This window comes from Hyperolius riggenbachi, chromosome 12, assembly GCF_040937935.1.
Source record: "Hyperolius riggenbachi isolate aHypRig1 chromosome 12, aHypRig1.pri, whole genome shotgun sequence".
Lineage (NCBI taxonomy): Eukaryota > Metazoa > Chordata > Amphibia > Anura > Hyperoliidae > Hyperolius > Hyperolius riggenbachi.
The window spans coordinates 125,470,630-125,490,155 of NC_090657.1; the positions used below are offsets into that span (position 1 = coordinate 125,470,630).

Below are 19,526 nucleotides of genomic sequence, written 5' to 3' on the forward strand. Positions count from 1 at the left end.
GAACAGCATAGTTATTTGTGTGCTACGCACTGTACATACACATGTCTATCTCATCATGTCACATTTCAGTTCGGGTATCCTTTAAAGGACTTGATGACAAATAGCCATTTTGACCGCTGCTCTAGGTCCATTCACTGTACTGTGGTGGTACCTACAGCTGCGGCGGCTGCACTTATTGTAGATTTTTGATGGTGGGTCCCGAGGTTGCACTCCCTAATGGATGAGTGTGGAAGTTACGGCATTTTGCCAACTGTAACACCAAAGCTGTAGTATATTTGCTAATGTGTAGATGTGGATGTTTCTACATAGGCAAAACATACCGTGAATTCAAGGAACGAATAAAAGAACATACTGCGGACATCAGAGGGTGCAACTTCAAGTCGCCCATATCTCGACATGTAAATCTGATTCATAAGGGTAGTGAGGAGTATGTAAGGTTTGTGGGCCTGGATAGAGTCCATGCCCATGTAAGAGGAGGGGACATTGACAGACAGTTGCTCCAGATGGAGCTGTGATGGATTTTTGAATGGAATGCTACACAGGGCAGAGGTCTTAATGATGCTGTGCACTATGGAGCATTTTTGCCCCCGTTTTGACTGAGGAATTAATTGGGTGAAGCATATTGGAGTTTGAGTGTGTGCTTCACTCCTCTTCCCCTTCCTTTCTCTGGTCTCCTTCTCTTTTCGCTCTCTGCCCCTGTCTGCTGGATATGGTCAGCCTGGGGAAGCACAGACTGACGGCAGACCACGTCCTGGACAAACTCCAAGAGCAGGAGAGGAGTTGGCTGACCCCCAGAGGCCTCAGAGTCGGAGAGGTGGTGTCCAACAATGGGGCCAACCTGGTTGCTGCCATCCACTGGGGAGACCTCACCCACATCCCGTCTGGCCCACGTCCTGAACCTGGTGGTGCAGAAATTTCTGAGCACCTACCAGGGGATGGACCCACTTTTGAAAGCGGCTCGGAAAACGGTGGGTTATTTCCGCTGCTCGGGCAGTGCCTCAGCGGCCCTGGAAGCCGTGCAGCTGGAGCTGAACCACCCACGGCACCGCTCATTAATGATGTTGCAATACGATGGAACTCCACCCTGGCCATGTTAGAGCGTCTGGTTGAACAGTGGCAGGCTGTCAGCCGATACCTGGCAAGAGCCACCACGGACGCCACCATGTTCGGGACCGGCACCACCCACCTCCTGGACATCATCCTGAATGCAGAGTGGGAAAAAAATGCAGCTGGTGTGCTTGGTGCTGGCATCCTTCCTGGAGGCCACCAACATGGTCAGCCGGGACCGTGCGTCGCTGTGTGAGTGGGTGACCATGGTGTGCATGTTGGACAAGGCCCTCTATGCTCTGCTGGAAGTGGGAGAGGAGGATCACTCTGATGCTGGACCCACGGCTGAAGGGGAAGCTGCATCAGTTCCTGCCTGCAGCAGGAGACCCTGTGCGCCGAATGATGGACTTGCAGCGGTCCCTGGTTCGGCGATTGGAGGAAGCCGTCCCCCAGACTTCCCCTCCCCCTGATGTCACAGTCCAGCCAGCACAGCAGAGCCTGCGTCCATCAGCAGCAGGCGCCCATCAAACCTGCTGTCTCTAACAAAGGCGCTGTACACCACGCCGGTACAGCTGTCGACTGAGGAGGTGCCTGCAGCAGCATGTGGCTATCAAAACCAGAACCAGTGCCTGACCCGGATGGTGGCAGACTACATGGGGTCCTACAGCGGGCTTGACAGCGACACCCCTGTGGACCCCTTGGATTACTGTGTCAAGCACCTGGATATTTGGAGTGAGTTGACGCAGTACGCCCTGGAAGTCCTTGCTTGCCCCCCTTCCAGCGTGCTGTCCGAAAGGTGCTTCAGTGCGGCCGGTGGCGTGGTCACCGAGAATCGCTCTCGTCTGTCCACCCAGTCTGTAGACAGACTGACGTTTCTCAAAATAAACTAGGCTTGGGTGGTTGGTGAATTCCTGGCCCCTGTTGTTGGCAAGAGGGGGAAATGAAGTGGCTGGAAATCACTATGCCTGCCTTACCACCCTTTACCACCACAACCTCCAGGCTCCGTCTTGAGTCATAAGCCTGGTTCAAAAAATTTTTACAGCCGTGGTACCAACACACTAGGTGCCATGGTGAACTATGTAAACACAATTACTGTGTAATTTTTTTGGAGGTGTCTGTGCTGTCCGAGTTGTGGGGAGGCCCCAACTGCGGCAGTACGACCGCTTCCTGGAACCCCTCCTAATGTTTTACTGTGCCGTGGTACCAACACAATTGCGGTGTAATTTTTTTGGAGGTGTCTGAGCTGAAAACTGTCATGTCCCAGATGTGCGGTTGAACTTTGGACACATGTGGGCTGCACGACCGCTGTCTGGAACCTACTCCTTATGTTAATTTACAGCCATTTTTTTTGTATTTTTAACTCCCCACATAATAAATTAGTGTTTCCCTTTAAAAAAAACATAATGCTACATGCATCATTTACCTCAAAAAACGTTTTGGAAGCTATTTATAGGCCACTTCTGGTTTTTCTATCCAAATATCCAAATCTGCCCAGATAGCCCGGATAATGCGTTCGGATATCCGCATGTACGCAGATATCAGAACGTTCGGATCCGGGTATCCGATCCGGATATCTGGGTATCCGGATCCGGATCAATTCGGATTTTGAAAAGGGGTATCTGAGCATCCCTTTCAATAAGTTTTGTGGGCACCAATAAGAAATTGATAGTTTACATAGAAACAATATTGTTTCATAAAAAAGGATATACAAATTATTACCAGGCCCTATACATCTCACTGGCCCAAACTCACTAAACTCCTTTAACAAACCCTTCCAATAATGTTTTTTAAGGGGGGTTGTATCCGCTTTATAAACATTATACCGATTATGTACAGCGTGGGTCTTTACAGGTTATAATATCGTCCTGGTTGCAACAACACAGCAGTGCCTACTTAGACAAAACACAGAATATTTATATTGCGTGTTTGTAAGTTGGGCTTCCTTAAGCCCCCTTGAGGCCCCTCGTCCCTTGTCATCTTCCTCAGTGGCTCCTGTCCCCCGCACTTGGCCGAGTCACGCTTCATCGTGCATATAAGTATACACGATGAAGCGCGACTTGGTCAGGCTTTCGGGCCGAATTGCAGGAGACAGGAGCCACCTGTGGAGACGACAAGGGACTAGCGGCCTCAAGGGGGCTTAAGGAAACCCCAGATAAGTATAGTACCCGAGACCCTTTTTGTTTCAGTTTACACTTCAAGTTTCTGTCTCCCCCCATCATTTTATTATCTAGGGGGCCCTTTGGGTTTGTTTGTTTTTTGCCCCAGTGCCCCATTTCACCTAGAACCGGCCCTGCACAGTGGACCACCTAATGACATTATGGCACAACGAATTTGACAGATAACCAAGGTGTTCTCAAAAGAACTGCCTCGTGTAAAGGATTGCGGAGATGCCGCCACGCGGTCTGGCAGCGGGCCGGCTGTCTCTGCGTTCAGACCAGCGGTTCCCGCACAGCAGCATGCATCTGGTTTGTCTGAGCCTTCTAGTGGACACAGATGGAGAGCTGCGCGCGCGCTGGGAGGCAGGACCTTTATGCCAAGAGGAGAGGGATCAGCTGATCAGGTTGGTCAGCTGATCCCAGAGCGGACTGTCATTGGCTGAGTGGCGCTGGGTGGCGCTGGGTGGCGCTGAGGAGCGCTGCACTATATATAGATCTCGCCGCTCAGTCTCAAGTTGTCTGCCTTTGCCTTGTTAGCACTCACACACTCCTCGGGGGGGGGGGGTTACTGTAAAGGATTGCGGAGATGCCGCCGCGCGGTCTGGCAGCGGGCCGGCTGTCTCCGCGTTCAGACCAGCAGTTTCCGCACGGCAGCATGCGTCTGGTTTATCTGAGCCTTCTAGTGCACACAGATGGGGAGCTACGCGCGCGCGTGCTGGGAGGCAGGACCTTTATACCAGGAGGAAAGGGGTCAGCTGATCAGGTTGGTCAGCTGATCCCAGAGCGGACTGTCATTGGCTGAGTGGCGCTGGATGGCGCTGAGGAGCGCTGCACTATATATAGATCTCGCCGCTCAGTCTCAAGTTGTCTGCCGTTGCGAATACATATGTGTTAGCACTCAGACCATAGTCAGATCCCACAGTGTGTTAGAACCAGGTGGACCTGGGAATTCACACTGAGCCAGATTACTCTTGTGTCATTACTGTGTTAAACTTTAGACCAGTTCCAGGGTGTTGTGACCAAGGACCTCACACCCAAGCTTAGGGATACTGTGTCATTGCTGTGTTATACTTTAGACCAGTTCCAGGGTGTTGTGACCAAGGACCTCACACCCAAGCTTAGGGATACTGTGTCATTGCTGTGTTATACTTTAGACCAGTTCCAGGGTGTTGTGACCAAGGACCTGACACCCAAGCCTAGGCATACTTTGTCATTGCTGTGTTATACTTTAGATCAGTTCCTGGGTGTTTAGACCACGGACCTCACACTATAGACTAGGCCTTTGCTTATATGTTATGACCCTTTGCTCTCTAGACCTCTCTCTTGTCTTCTGATTCGGTACCTTTGCATATCTGCCTACCTATTGCCAAACCCTGCCTGTACCTGGTTACCGAATCAGCCTTCTGTCTTTGTACCTTATCTGCTTGTGTGTTGCTGACCCAGCCTGAATGACCCTTCTGGCTGTCACTCTCCCCTTGAGTGTCAGTCTGTCTGTACTACCTGTGACATGACCGTGCTAAGTGTCAGGTAGCTGAAGAGACCTCCTGTTGCTCAGAGAGGCCTCTGCAGTCCAGCCAGGGGCTCCATCCCTTTGGAGTCCTTTGGCTGCAGTAAAGTCTAATTCCCAGTATTTCAGAAGAATCACTGGATAAGAGGCACCCGTGGGCCGGTGCCATGGCCGGCCCCTCGGGGGGGGCGCCCACCTGTTGGCTATGTATTTTTTTTTTAATATTTATTTTTTCTTTTACAAATTTGTGTTAAGGAAAAAAAAAGTTGCCTGCTGAGGGAGGATGGGGGGGGGGGGGGGGGGGGGTTGGGGGGGGTTTGAGGGCAGAGAGCACAACCACAAGGAGGGGAACTCGCCCCCCGCCTGCTTCTGTATTGGGATAGCCCAGCACGTCATCCCCTGGCCCCATGTGGCTCTAGACTCTTAGTTGCGGCTCTTTAGTGAGCCGGACTTCCCATCCAGCTAGAGACGATTCTCTGCCAGAGAGTCTAGCAGGCTGCTCGCTCTGGCTACTCCTGTGACTCATGAGTCGACTCATGAATCAAAGATTGCTGCCCTAGAATCTAGGGCAGCAATCTTTGATTCATGAGTCGACTCATGGGAGCAGCCAGAGCGAGCAGCCTGAGACTCTCTGAATAGCAGTGGGGAACGGCTCTCCTCTCTGAAGGCTCAATTTGCGGTGGGGGCAGGGCACCACGAACGGGAGCAGGACCAGAGGGGGGACGACTTATTTTTTGTTCTCCTTGGGCCCCCCCTCCTGTCACCATGCCCCTCCATAGCGCTGTGCTGTGCTGTGGATGAGAAACCACAGCCTTAACATCTAACGGAGCCCAGAGCCAGGGAAAGTGAGTATGAAGCTGTTTGTAATGCAGCAGCAGCGCCATGGAGGATCAGGGTGACAGGAGGGGGACCCTCCTTGTGCATCATAGCAGCCCCCCCCTGGAGATACCTTCCCTCCCACCAACCCACCCCACAGTAGCAGCCCCCCCCCTTCCCTCCCACCCATCCCACAGTAGCAGCAGCCTCCCCCCTGGAGATACCTCCCCCCCCACCCCCCACAGTAGCAGCACAGCAGCAGCCCCCCCTTGGAGATATTCTCCCACCACCCCACAGCAGCAGCCCCCCCCCCTGGAGATACCTTCCCTCTCACCCACCCCACAGTAGCAGCTGCAACCCCCTTGGGGATACCTTCCCTCCCACCCATCCCACAGCCCCCCCCCCTGGAGATACCTTCCCTCCCACCCCCACAGTAGCAGCAGCAGCAGCCCCCCCTTGGAGATATTCTCCCACCACCCCACAGCAGCAGCCCCCCCCTGGAGATACCTTCCCTCTCACCCACCCCACAGTAGCAGCAGCAGCCCCCCCCCCTTGGAGATATTCTCCCACCACCCCACAGCAGCAGCCCCCCCCGGAGATACCTTAACACACACCCACCCCACAGTAGCAGCAGCAGCCCCCCCCCCTTGGAGATATTCTCCCACCACCCCACAGCAGAAGCCCCCCCTGGAGATACCTTCCCTCTCACCTACCCCACAGTAGCAGCTGCAACCCCCTTGCGGATACCTTCCCTCTCACCCACCCCACAGTAGCAGCAGCAGCCCCCCCTTGGAGATATTCTCCCACCACTCCACAGCAGCAGCCCCCCCAGGAGATACCTTCCCTCTCACCCACCCCACAGTAGCAGCTGCAACCCCCTTGCGGATAACTTCCCTCTCACCCACCCCACAGTAGCAGCTGCAACCCCCTTGCGGATACCTTCCCTCTCACCCACCCCACAGTAGCAGCAGCCCCCCCTTGGAGATATTCTCCCACAACCCCACAGCAGCAGCCCCCCCTTGGAGATACCCACCCACCCCACAGTAGCCCATTGCAGATACCCACCCACCCCACAGTAGCCCATTGCAGATACCCACCCACCCCACAGCAGCCCATTGCAGATACCCACCCACCCCACAGCATCCCCTTGGGGTTTCTCACCCATCCACCCACCCACCCCACAGCATCCCCTTGGAGTTTCTCTGACCCCAGTACTAGGAGGAAGCAGTGTGGGATGGAGAGAGCAAGACTGCTGCTCCCGGGGAACTGTCCTGAGGCTGGCTGAGCCTCACTAAGGTAAAAAAAAAATGGGAACTATTATTTTCTGCTGAAATGCTGCCCACATTGCGATTATTTTATGGTGATATGATGCCCACATTGCGATTATTTTCTGCTGAAATGCTGCCCACATTGCAATTATTTTATGGTGATATGATGCCCACATTGCAACTATTTTATGGTGATATGATGCCCACATTGCGATTATTTTATGGTGATATGATGCCCACATTGCGATTATTTTATGGTGATATGATGCCCACATTGCGATTATTTTATGGTGAAATGATGCCCACATTGCGATTATTTGATGGTGAAATTCTGCCCACATTGCAATTATTTGATGGTGAAATTCTGCCCACATTGCGATTATTTGATGGTGAAATTCTGCCCACATTGCGATTATTTGATGGTGAAATTCTGCCCGCATTGCGATTATTTGATGGTAGAGTTGGGCCGAACGGTTCGCCGGCGAACGGGGTTCGTGCGAACTTCGGTGGTTCGCGTGCGGGTGTCGCAGGCGAACGTTTGCGGAAGTTCGCTTCGCCTGGTTCGCTCTATAAAGCAAAATTTTTACCCTCCATTTCACTGTCAGCAGACATGTTATTGTCAAACACACTGCTTTTAATGCTATAGAACCCGCCCACCCTCCCTTCAAGCTAGGTCCTTTATACCATTTGACTCAGTTGTCTGCCTACACTAATTAGTTATGGGACAGCTGCTACACACTCTGCTAGGGAGATTTTAATTGGTCTCCCACCTCCCTCCTCCCTCCTACCGGAGGGAGGAGGGTCTCTTCTGGCAGGGAATTATACTATTTTAAAAGCCAGTATACATCATACCATAGCTGGGAATCGAACCCAGATCTCACTGTGCAGTGGACACGTCACCCTAAGCACTGTACCACTACAGTAGTAAGTGAAGCTAGCCTAAAATGTACCATTAATGCTCAATGCAATAGAACCATTAGGTTGCTTAAAGGAGAACTGTAGTGAGAGGTATATGGAGGCTGCCATATTGATTTCCTTTTAAGCTATACCAGTTGCCTGGCAGCCCTGCTGATCTATTTGGCTGCAGTAATAATAATAATAATCCAAACATTTGTATAGCGCTTTTCTCCTGTCAGACTCAAAGCGCTCAAGAGCTGCAGCCACAGGGACATGCTCAAGAGGCCACCCTGCAGTGTTAGGGAGTCTTGCTTTGAACTCCTTACTGAATAGGTACTTGACCTAGCCAGGATTTGAACCCTGGTCTCCCATGTCAAAAGGCAGAACCCTTAACCAGTACACTATCCAGCCACTGTCGTGTGAATCCCACCACAAACAAGCATGCAGCTAATCTTGTCAGATCTTACAAAAATGTCAAACACCAGATCTGCTGCATGCTTGTTCAGGGTCTAGGGCTAAAAGTATTGGAGGCAGAGGATCTGCAGGATAGCCAGGTAACTGGTATTGCTTAAAAGGAAATCAATATGGTAGCCTCCATATACCTTTCACTACAGTTCTCCTTTAAAGGGAACCTTAACTGAGAGTGATATGGCTGTTTCCTGTAAACAATACCAGTTGCCTGGCAGTCCAGCTGATCTTTGTGACTGCAATAGTGGCTGAATCACACCCTGAAACAAGCATGCAGCTAATCCAGTCTGACTTCAGTCAGAGCACCTGATCTGCATGCTTGTTCAGGGGCTGTGGCTAAAAGTATTAGAGACACAGGATCTGCAGGCGATTCAGGCAACTGGTATTATTTTAAAAGGAAAAATCCATATCCTTCTCCGTTTAGGTTCCCTAAGGATTTGTAGCATAAAAGCCAACTCACATTGGCTGGGATTTGAACCTGGGTCTCACTGTATGGTGGACAAGCACACTATCCACTATACCAACTGAAGCTGGCCTGAAATTGCTGGCCTGAAATTGCTGGCCTGAAATTGCTGGCCTGAAATTGCTGGCCTGAAAACAAGCTGCATGTGAAACTGTAGTGAAAGGTATATGGAGGCTTCCATATTGATTTCCTTTTAAGCAATACCAGTTACCTGGCTATCCTGCAGATCCTCTGCCTCCAATACTTTTAGCCCTAGACCCTGAACAAGCATGCAGCAGATCTGGTGTTTGACATTTTTGTAAGATCTGACAAGATTAGCTGCATGCTTGTTTGTGGTGGGATTCACACGACAGTGGCTGGAAAGTGTACTGGTTAAGGGTTCTGCCTTTGACATGGGAGACCAGGGTTCAAATCCTGGCTAGGTCAAGTACCTATTCAGTAAGGAGTTCAAAGCAAGACTCCCTAACACTGCAGGGTGGCCTCTTGAGCGTGTCCCTGTGGCTGCAGCTCTTGAGCGCTTTGAGTCTGACAGGAGAAAAGCGCTATACAAATGTTTGGATTATTATTATTATTACTGCAGCCAAATAGATCAGCAGGGCTGCCAGGCAACTGGTATAGCTTAAAAGGAAATCAATATGGCAGCCTCCATATACCTCTCACTACAGTTCTCCTTTAAGCAACCTAATGGTTCTATTGCATTGAGCATTAATGGTACATTTTAGGCTAGCTTCACTTACTACTGTAGTGGTACAGTGCTTAGGGTGACGTGTCCACTGCACAGTGAGATCTGGGTTCGATTCCCAGCTATGGTATGATGTATACTGGCTTTTAAAATAGTATAATTCCCTGCCAGAAGAGACCCTCCTCCCTCCGGTAGGAGGGAGGAGGGAATAGGTTGACAGGGTGGTGGGAGGAGGGAGACCAATTAAAATCTCCCTAGCAGAGTGTGTAGCAGCTGTCCCATAACTAATTAGTGTAGGTAGGCAAATGGTATAAAGGACCTTGCTTGGAGGAGGAGGAGGAGGAGGAGGAGGAGGAGGTGGGTGGGTGGGTCCTTCAGCAGTGATGTGTATTTCACTCAATTAGGTGTGGCTCCAGGTATTAGAGCTTTTGAAACATGTTTTCTATCATTTTTCGCCTCCCCATTGAAGTCTATTGCGGTTCGCGAACTTGTTCGCGAACCGAACCTTTCGCGGAAGTTCGCGAACAGGGTTCGCGAACCTAAAATCGGAGGTTCGGCCCATCTCTATTTGATGGTGAAATTCTGCCCGCATTGCGATTATTTGATGGTGAAATTCTGCCCGCATTGCGATTATTTGATGGTGAAATTCTGCCCGCATTGCGATTATTTGATGGTGAAATTCTGCCCACATTGCGATTATTTTATGGTGAAATTCTGCCCGCATTGCGATTATTTTATGGTAAAACACTGCCCCATTATGATTATTTGGCACCTATGGGGGGGGCCCCATCCAAATTTTCGCAAGGGGGCCCAGTGATTTCTAGTTACGCCCCTGACTACTACCTAAACTGGGGACACCTATAGACCTGGCTACTTTATACTGTACTTATACTAATTATTTATATAGCGCCAACATCTTCCGCAGCGCTGTACAGAGTATTTTGCCTTGTCACTAGCTGTCCCTCAGAGGGGCTCACAATCTAATCCCTACCATAGTCATATGTCTATATTGTGTAGTGTATGTATCGTAGTCTAGGGTCAATTTGTAGGGGGAAACCAATTAACTTATCTGTATGTTTTTGGGATGTGGGAGGAAACCAGAGTGTCTTAAGGAAACCCATGCAGACACAGGGAGAACATATAAACTCCTTGCAGATGTTGACCTGGCTGGGATTTGAACCGGGAACCCAGCGCTGCAAGGCGAGAGCGCTAACCATTATGCCACCATGCTGCCACAGTATTGTACTATATTGTACTGCCATCTTCAGCAGTACTTCACAGAGTACTTAGTCATGTCACTGACTATCCTCTGAGGAGCTTACAATCTAATCCTGCCATAGTCTAATGCCCTACCATATTCTTATGCATTTATATAGCACTGGCATCTTCTGCAGCACTTTGCAGAGAACAGTCATGTTACTGACTTTTCCTAGGGGAGCTCACAATCTAATACCTACCACTATTTTGTGCGAGAGAACACTGGCTGTGTGGTTTTTTTTTGGGCGGGGGGGGGGGGAAACATTTCCTAGTTGCTTTTTTAGGGTCAGTTTACTCATACCCGGGGAGAAAACACGGCCCCACCGACTTTGGGCTGCACTGAAATTTTAATTGGTCACACCCACTGTATGTTATGGACACGCCCACTGCATTCTGTGGCCACGCCCATTTTTTTTTCATCCTCCTGGGAGGGGAGGGGGGGGGGCGCCATAGGTTTGGGGTGCCTAGGGGAGCCCAAACCCTAAATACAGCCCTGGCAGTGAACACTCTCAGACCTTAGTCAGATCCGTGTGTGTTTGATCCGGCAGGACCCCGGGGATTCACACTTAGTTTAGGATTATTATTATTATCATTACTGTAATATTATTATTGTGTATGAACTTTACCTGAACTCTTGACTATTCTCTGCCTTCCGATTCTGTACCTTTGCCAATCTGATCTGCTGCTGACTCTAGCCTGAACTTTGACTGTGATTTAGCCTCCTGATTCTGTACATTTGCCCATCTGATCTGCTGCTGACCTCGGCCTGTTTTTAGACTATGATTTTGCCTGACTATTCTGTACTGCTGCTGACCGACCCGTTACTGACCTCACTTGTACGACCACGCTCTGTCTAGTGATAGCCCCAGCCACCAAGGGCTATCATTTAAGGAGTACTCCTGGTATTACTGTGCACTAATACAACTGTCATGCGATCGTGCTCTTTTACCAGCAGCTATACTCTGCAATCACAGGTAGTGGGAATTGTAGGCAGCGTGATTGCAGCGCGATTGCGATCACGCTTCCTAGTGGAAAAGGTCCCTTACTTCTCCACCCGGCTACTTTTTCATGCCACCCAGCTGAAAAAAATTCTGGAGAGAACACTGTCCATGACCAAGTGTTAGGTGATCTAACAGGAGTCGTAAGGGAGAGGAATACTGGAGCATGGTCTGAGATAGTTCTAGAACCTATTGAGGACTCTCTGACACAGGGCAAATCCCCGAGTTACAAAGAAATAATCAATCCTTGAGTATTTGTTGTGGATAGAGGAGAAGTGAGTATAATCCTTTTCAAGTGGGTGGGAAATTCTCCAGGGGTCCATAAGGGACAGATTCTGTAATGTAATTCTAATGTAATGAAGAGCTCTATAAGAAAGCACCGAGGAGCCATTGGAGCAATCCTGAAGAGGATTCAAAGGGACATTAAAATCCCCGCCCAGGATGAGTATGCCTTTAGTGAAATTTGCCAATTTAGTCACTACAGCAACTAAAAATGAAGGCTGTTGCCGTTGGGAACATAAATATTAGCCAGAGTAACCTCTTTGTCAGTAATTTTCCCCTTAACAAAGAGAAAACCACCCTCTGGATCTAGTTCCGTTTCCTTCAAAGTAAACGGCACATCACGACTAGTATTTCTTATTGATTCCGAGGCCATATTATCAAAATGTAGACTCTTTCCCCACAAGGAGGGGAATACAGTTGGGACAGAAAGAAAGTAACAAAGGAGGGAAGAAAAGAGGAGGAATAGAGAAAGGAAGAGGAGAGAGAGATTCCCGGTGTGAGGGGAAAACAGTAAGAACATGCAACTTCCTACACAGTCTTACAGGTGTTGAGAAAAAGATATCCCACGTTAGTACGCCTTGGAAGGACGCACTCACAACCTCAGTGGGTTATGTAAATTCAGTGTATGGTATACACACTGTATGGGGTTTGGAAAACGTGTTGAAGATCAGACCATATGAATATTAGAATATTATTTCAACCAGAGCCGGATTAAGGCCAAATGGGGCCCTAAGCAAAGTGGCAGATTTGGGCCCCCCTCTCACGCTATACACACACACACTGGATAGGAAGCCAGTGGAGGGATCCACATATACACACACACACATATACATACACACACACACACACATATATATATATATATATATATATATATATATATATATATATATATATATATATATATATATATATATATATATACATACATATATATATATATATATATATATATATATATATATATATATATATATATATATATACATACATACATACATACATACATACATACATACATACATACATACATACATACATACATACATACATACATACATACATACATACATACATATATATATATATATATATATATATATATATATATATATATATATATATATATATATATATATATATATATATATATATATATATATATAAATATATATATATATATATACATATATAAATATATATATATATATATATATATATATATATACATACATATATAAATATATATATATATATATATATACATATATACACATATATATATATATATATACATATATACACACACACACACACACACACACATATATATATATATATACATATATACACACACACACACACACACATATATATATATATATATATATATATATATATATATATATATATATATATATATATATATATATATATATATATATATAACATATATATACACATATATATATATATATATATATACACACATCACTCACCTCAGATAGACTGGGTTTCAGGTCAGCTAACGAGCTGGTCTACCCATTGTTATCATCACTGTTTAGCGAAAGTAACCGTGGGTAACACCAAGATCCAGGTTAAAGGTGTGCCAAGCCAATACGCAGAATTTGCAGACGTCTTTTGTCCCAAGTCAGCTGATAAACTTCCCCCCCACCGTACTTTCGACTGTCCCATCGATTTAAGATCTGGTTGTATGCCTCCCAGAGGTCACCTCTATAATCTATCTGGATGGTGTATTGGTTAAGGGCTCTGCCTCTGACATGGGAGACCTGGGTTCGAATCTCGGCTCTGCCTGTTCAGTAAGCCAGTAATTCAGTAAGGAGTTCATTGGGCAAGACTCCCTAACACTGCTACTGCCTACTGAGTGCGCTCTAGTGGCTGCCTCGCAAGTGCTTTGAGTCTGACAGGAGAAAGGCACTATACAAATACTGCCATTATTATTATTATCTGGGCCTGAGAAATTGGCAATGCAGGAGTATATAAAAAAAAATTTGGCTAAAGGTTTCATCCGTCCCTCTCGTTCACCAGCAGGGGCAGGATTCTTTTTTGTAAAAAAAAAAGATGGAGGCTTTCGTCCTTGCATTGATTACCGAGGTTTAAACAAGATTACAGTGAAAAATCGTTATCCTCTGCCCTTGATTGACGATTTGTTCACGCAGGTTACTAATGCCAAGATTTTCTCAAAATTAGATTTAAGAGGTGCGTACAACCTGGTTCATATCAGGGATGGTGACGAATGGAAGACAGCCTTCAACCCACCCGACGGGCACTACGAGTATCTGGTGATGCCCTTCGGGTTGTGTAACGCCCCGGACGTCTTCCAGGAGTTGATTAATGAGGTGTTCAGGGAGGTGTTGGGGAAGTTTGTCCTAGTGCATCTGGACGATATTTTGATCTTTTCGTCTAATCTCTCGGAACACCGAAAGCATGTCAAATTTGTCCTAAGAAAATTAAGACAAAATCTGCTTTACGCTAAGCTTGAGAAATGTCTTTTCGAAGTGACCTCTGTTGCCTTCCTGGGGTACATTATCTCTACGTCTGGCCTTTCAATGGATCCTGGTAAGGTTTCTGCTGTCTTGGAGTGGCCTCGGCCTGTGGGATTGAAGGCGCTCCAAAGATTTTTGGGCTTTGCCAACTACTACAGGAGGTTTATAAAGGGGTACTCTACTGTGGTCTCGCCCCTCACAAGTCTCACCAAAAAGGGGGCTGATACTTACCACTGGACAGCAGAGGCACATACTGCTTTTTCCACACTGAAAAAAACTGTTCTGTTCTGCACCCATATTGAGACATGTGGATGTCACCTTCCCCTTCATCGTGGAGGGGGATGCTTCAGAGGTGGGGGTGAGGGCTGTATTGTCTCAGCGTTCAGGGTTACAAGGTAAACTTCACCCATGCACCTACTTCTCTCGTAGGTTTTCACCCACAGAGAAAAACTATGATATAGGCAACTGGGAGCTTTTAGCCATCAAGTTAGCATTTGAGGAATGACGACAATGGCTAGAAGGAGCAGAACACACTATCACAGTTTATACAGATCACAAAAATTTGGAGTATATAGAGGGTGCCAAGAGACTTAGCCCCCGTCAGGCCCGGTGGTCTTTGTTCTTCTCGAGATTCAGATTTGTAATTACGTACACCCCTGGTAGTAAAAACGTCAAGGCCGACGCCTTGTCCAGGTGTTTCGAGCCCGAGACGGTACAGCACTCAGCCCCTGAAACCATTCTACCTCAGAAGGTGGTTTTGGCAGCCACAGAAACCTGGAAAGATTGGACAGCCATGCTGAGCCCTTACCAGCAGGATGTTCCAGAAGGGAAGCCTGACAGGGTTATGTTTGTGCCACTGCCTTTCCGTCTACAACTGTTACAGCTGTTCCATTCTCACAAGAATGCTGGTCATCCTGGGGCCACCAGAACACAGGATTTGCTGGCCAGATGTGCTTGGTGGCCTACATTAGCAACAGACTGTAAGGAGTTTGTAAGAGAGTGTGCAGTGTGTGCTAGGAGTAAACCTTCTCGTCAGGCTCCTGTTGGTACCTTACAACCTTAGCCAGTCCCGAGTGAACCATGGACTCACCTGTCCATGGATTTTGTGGGAGAACTCCCCAGGTCTGAGGGCAAGATGGTCATTTGGGTGGTAGTAGACAGATTCAGTAAGATGGCTCATTTTGTTCCCTTGAAAGGACTCCCCTCGGCCCAGGAATTGGCTGATCTCTTCATCCAGCACATTTTCCGGCTGCATGACATTCCGGAGAATGTAGTGTCAGATCGGGGAGTCCAATTTGTATCTAAGTTTTGGAGAGCTTTTTGCCATCAGCTGGACATGGACCTTGCATTCTCATCAGGCTACCACCCACAGACCAATGGCCAGACCGAGAGAGTTAACCAGGCCCTGAAACAATTTCTTAGACGTTATGTAGCAGATGCGCAATCCGACTGGGATTGGACTTGCGCACAACAACCTGAAGAGTTCTTCCTCAGGGTTTTCTCCATTCCAGGTAGTGTTGGGAAGGTCACCCAAGTTTGCCCCATTGCCAGTGGCATCTACACCATTCCCGGCCCTGGAGGATTGGCAGAGGGCTTTGAAGGAGATTTGGGGAATTGTTAAAAGAAACTTGGGGAAAGCCTTCCAGACCCAGAAAAAGCAGGCAGACAAAAGGCGGTCCGGAGAGTGGAAATTCTCACCAGGGGACTTGGTGTGGGTGTCCACTCGGCATTTGGCTCTGAAACAATTGTCACCCAAACTGGGTCCTAGATTCATAGGACCTTTTCCAGTGACCAAAAAGATTAATAGAGTCACTTATGCAATTGATCTCCCAGCCAGCATGCGAGGTGTGATATAATTTCATGTGTCTCTGCTAAAGCCGGCAGTGCACGTGGATTCCCCCCCCCCCCCCGTGTTGGTTGATGACCAACCTGAATATGAGTTTGAAAAGATTTTGGACTCCCGCTTAGTGCAGAATTCCGTGCAGTATCTGGTTCATTGGAAGGGATATGGTGTGGAGGAAAGAACTTGGGTGTCAGATTGTCGCATGCATGCGGAAGAATTAAAGAAGGAGTTTCATGACTCACATCCTGGGAAGCCTGATGGGAAGTGTCCAGAGTCCACTCCTCGGGGGGGGGGGTTACTGTAAAGGATTGCGGAGATGCCGCCGCGCGGTCTGGCAGCGGGCCGGCTGTCTCCGCGTTCAGACCAGCAGTTTCCGCACGGCAGCATGCGTCTGGTTTATCTGAGCCTTCTAGTGCACACAGATGGAGAGCTACGCGCGCGCGTGCTGGGAGGCAGGACCTTTATACCAGGAGGAGAGGGGTCAGCTGATCAGGTTGGTCAGCTGATCCCAGAGCGGACTGTCATTGGCTGAGTGGCGCTGGATGGCGCTGAGGAGCGCTGCACTATATATAGATCTCGCCGCTCAGTCTCAAGTTGTCTGCCGTTGCGAATACATACGTGTTAGCACTCAGACCATAGTCAGATCCCACAGTGTGTTAGAACCAGGTGGACCTGGGAATTCACACTGAGCCAGATTACTCTTGTGTCATTACTGTGTTATACTTTAGACCAGTTCCAGGGTGTTGTGACCAAGGACCACACACCCAAGCTTAGGGATACTGTGTCATTGATGTGTTATACTTTAGACCAGTTCCAGGGTGTTGTGACCAAGGACCTCACACCCAAGCTTAGGGATACTGTGTCATTGCTGTGTTATTCTTTAGACCAGTTCCAGGGTGTTGTGACCAAGGACCTCACACCCAAGCCTAGGGATACTGTGTCATTGCTGTGTTATACTTTAGACCAGTTCCTTGGTGTTGAGACCACGGACCTCACACTCTAGACTAGGCCTTTGCTTATATGTTATGACCCTTTGCTCTCTAGACCTCTCTCTTGTCTTCTGATTCGGTACCTTTGCATATCTGCCTACCTGTTGCCAAACCCTGCCTGTACCTGGTTACCGAATCAGCCTTCTGTCTTTGTACCTTATCTGCTCGTGTGTTGCCGACCCGGCCTGAATGACCCTTCTGGCTGTCACTATCCCCTTGAGTGTCAGTCTGTCTGTACTACCTGTGACATGACCCTGCTAAGTGTCAGGTAGCTGCAGAGACCTCCTGTTGCTCAGAGAGGCCTCTGCAGTCCAGCCAGGGGCTCCATCCCTTTGGAGTCCTTTGTCTGCAGTAAAGTCTAATTCCCAGTATTTCAGAGAATCACTGGATAGCAAGTTATCTCTATCCCCTTTCCCAGGAGATAGTCCCTGCTCTCCCTAGGGCCACCTGCTCCTCAGGTGGTCCGTGCTCTTTTGTTATCGGTGTCTCCCGCCCCACGGGAGACAGCTCACTGTTGCACCAAACACTTACACGTTATCAGGTGTCCAGAGGTTAGTCATACTTGCATTATTGGTGATTCTGCAGATCATTAATAATCGGGTATATATCTGCATTGTTGGTGATACTGCAGATCACCAATAATCAGATTATCTCTGGTTGCTGACACCAATCGTTACACCTCGGTAATGTAAAACTAGTGGTTCTACAAGCCCCAAGATGCAGTTTACATATTAAGATGTATGCCCCTACACTTGCACAAGTATTTACAGACAGTCAACTGCTATAAGATAATTGAAATAACTTGTGACTGGATGCTGCAGGATTTCCATTTGGCTCTGATTTGAACTTATTAGTAAAAACAGTCTGAGAAGCTAGGCATGCCTCTCAGCCTCGGAGACAAGAATGGGTTACAGGGCAGGAATGTGCTCAAGGAAATGAGCTCCTGGGTTTGAGACAAAAATACCAAAACCAGGGGGCGTGTGTGTGTGTGTGTGTGTGTGTGTGTGTGTGTGTGTGTGTGTGTGTGTGTGTGTGTGTGTGTGTGTGTGTGTGTGTGTGTGTGTGTGTTGCAATTAACTTAGCGGTATTAAAATCTATAAAAAAAAAAAAAAGGCCAAAAGGAATTAACACCAATCACTCTGCCAAACTGAAAAGCTACTTGAAAAGTCTTACTTGGACTTCTCTTAAGATCCAGGTGCTGTACGCCAAGGAGAAATGTAAGCTCTTGGACTCAGGACATAGATTGTTACACTAAGTATCATGCACTGTAATGATTTGACTAATAATACTGATGGAACAGTTATTACTTTAGGATCAAACAAACAACAAACAAACACAGAACAGGATAATGTTATATCTGTTAGATCTTACTTTACCCTCCTCCTCTTCACGACTAGATTGGCTGGATGGTGTTCTCTCCTCTCTATTTCCACTTTCTTTTGTGTCAGGCAACTCTTCAGCTGTCCCAACTTCTTCTATGGGGAATGTCCCAGTCTCTGTCCTTGCTGCCACTTCATCTTTCACATGATCCTCTTTGCTTGTCTTTTCTTCTTCTTCCACTGGCTTTGTCACTTCTTCTTGCTCTTGTTGTGAGGTATTGGCTGGTTGCTTTTCTCCTACAGAAAGCAGCTTCACCCAAATTGTGGCTAGGATAACAGCCAGGACTGTGAAGATGAGCGGGATTGCATATGTGAAGTCTCCTTCTAGCTCCATGCTGTTTGGGATGAGAAAGCTTTTGTTCTTTCCTCTGGCAGAAGCTAGGCAGACTGATCCTCTCTCCTACTAGCTACCTTCCACAACACAGCTGTCACTGGCTTGGCCCTGCCTCTTCCACAAGAATCCATCTCTCTCCAGTTCCCCGCCTACCCAGACAGAGTGCAATATGCTACTAACCCCTCCGGCCTGCACACATCTCTGCATCACATTCAAATTCACATCATTACTTTTACTTAAAAGTACACACACAAATTTAGAAATGCTAATTAGAATTACTTTATGTAAGTGTGCTACATAATTGCTATATTTAAGTGTGATTACAAGGTTTTCAAATGAGAAAGTGGGCTCTTAACAATAACAAAAGATACCTCAATTCTTATTTTTTTGGTTTGTATCTTTTATATATGTAAGCATTAAACCTTCACAGCTGTTATAAGGGCCTGTTTCCACTACACGCAGATTGGAAGCAGAATGGATGCAGAAAAACTGACTCCAATGAATGCTTATGGGAATATCTGCATCCGAAAAATCGCGTTTAGTGGAAACAGGCCCATAGGCATTCATTGGAGTCCATCCAATCTGCATGTAGTGGAAACAGGCCCTTACACTGAACTAATACGGATAGTACAG

At 47.6% G+C, this 19,526-nt stretch overlaps 1 protein-coding gene across 3 annotated transcripts in view; it reads right to left on the reverse strand.

The window, feature by feature from the left end:
* The window catches only part of MXRA7 (matrix remodeling associated 7), a 316,448-nt gene extending 297,476 nt beyond the window's left edge, over window positions 1-18,972 (reverse strand). For all 3 annotated transcript variants that reach the window (XM_068261997.1, XM_068261995.1, XM_068261996.1), the window contains exon 1: window positions 18,552-18,972. In XM_068261997.1, the coding sequence (XP_068118098.1) occupies window positions 18,552-18,893 (342 nt within the window). In that variant the 5' untranslated portion in view covers window positions 18,894-18,972. The remainder of the gene's footprint in view (window positions 1-18,551) is intronic.
* Window positions 18,973-19,526: the final 554 nt, after the last annotated feature.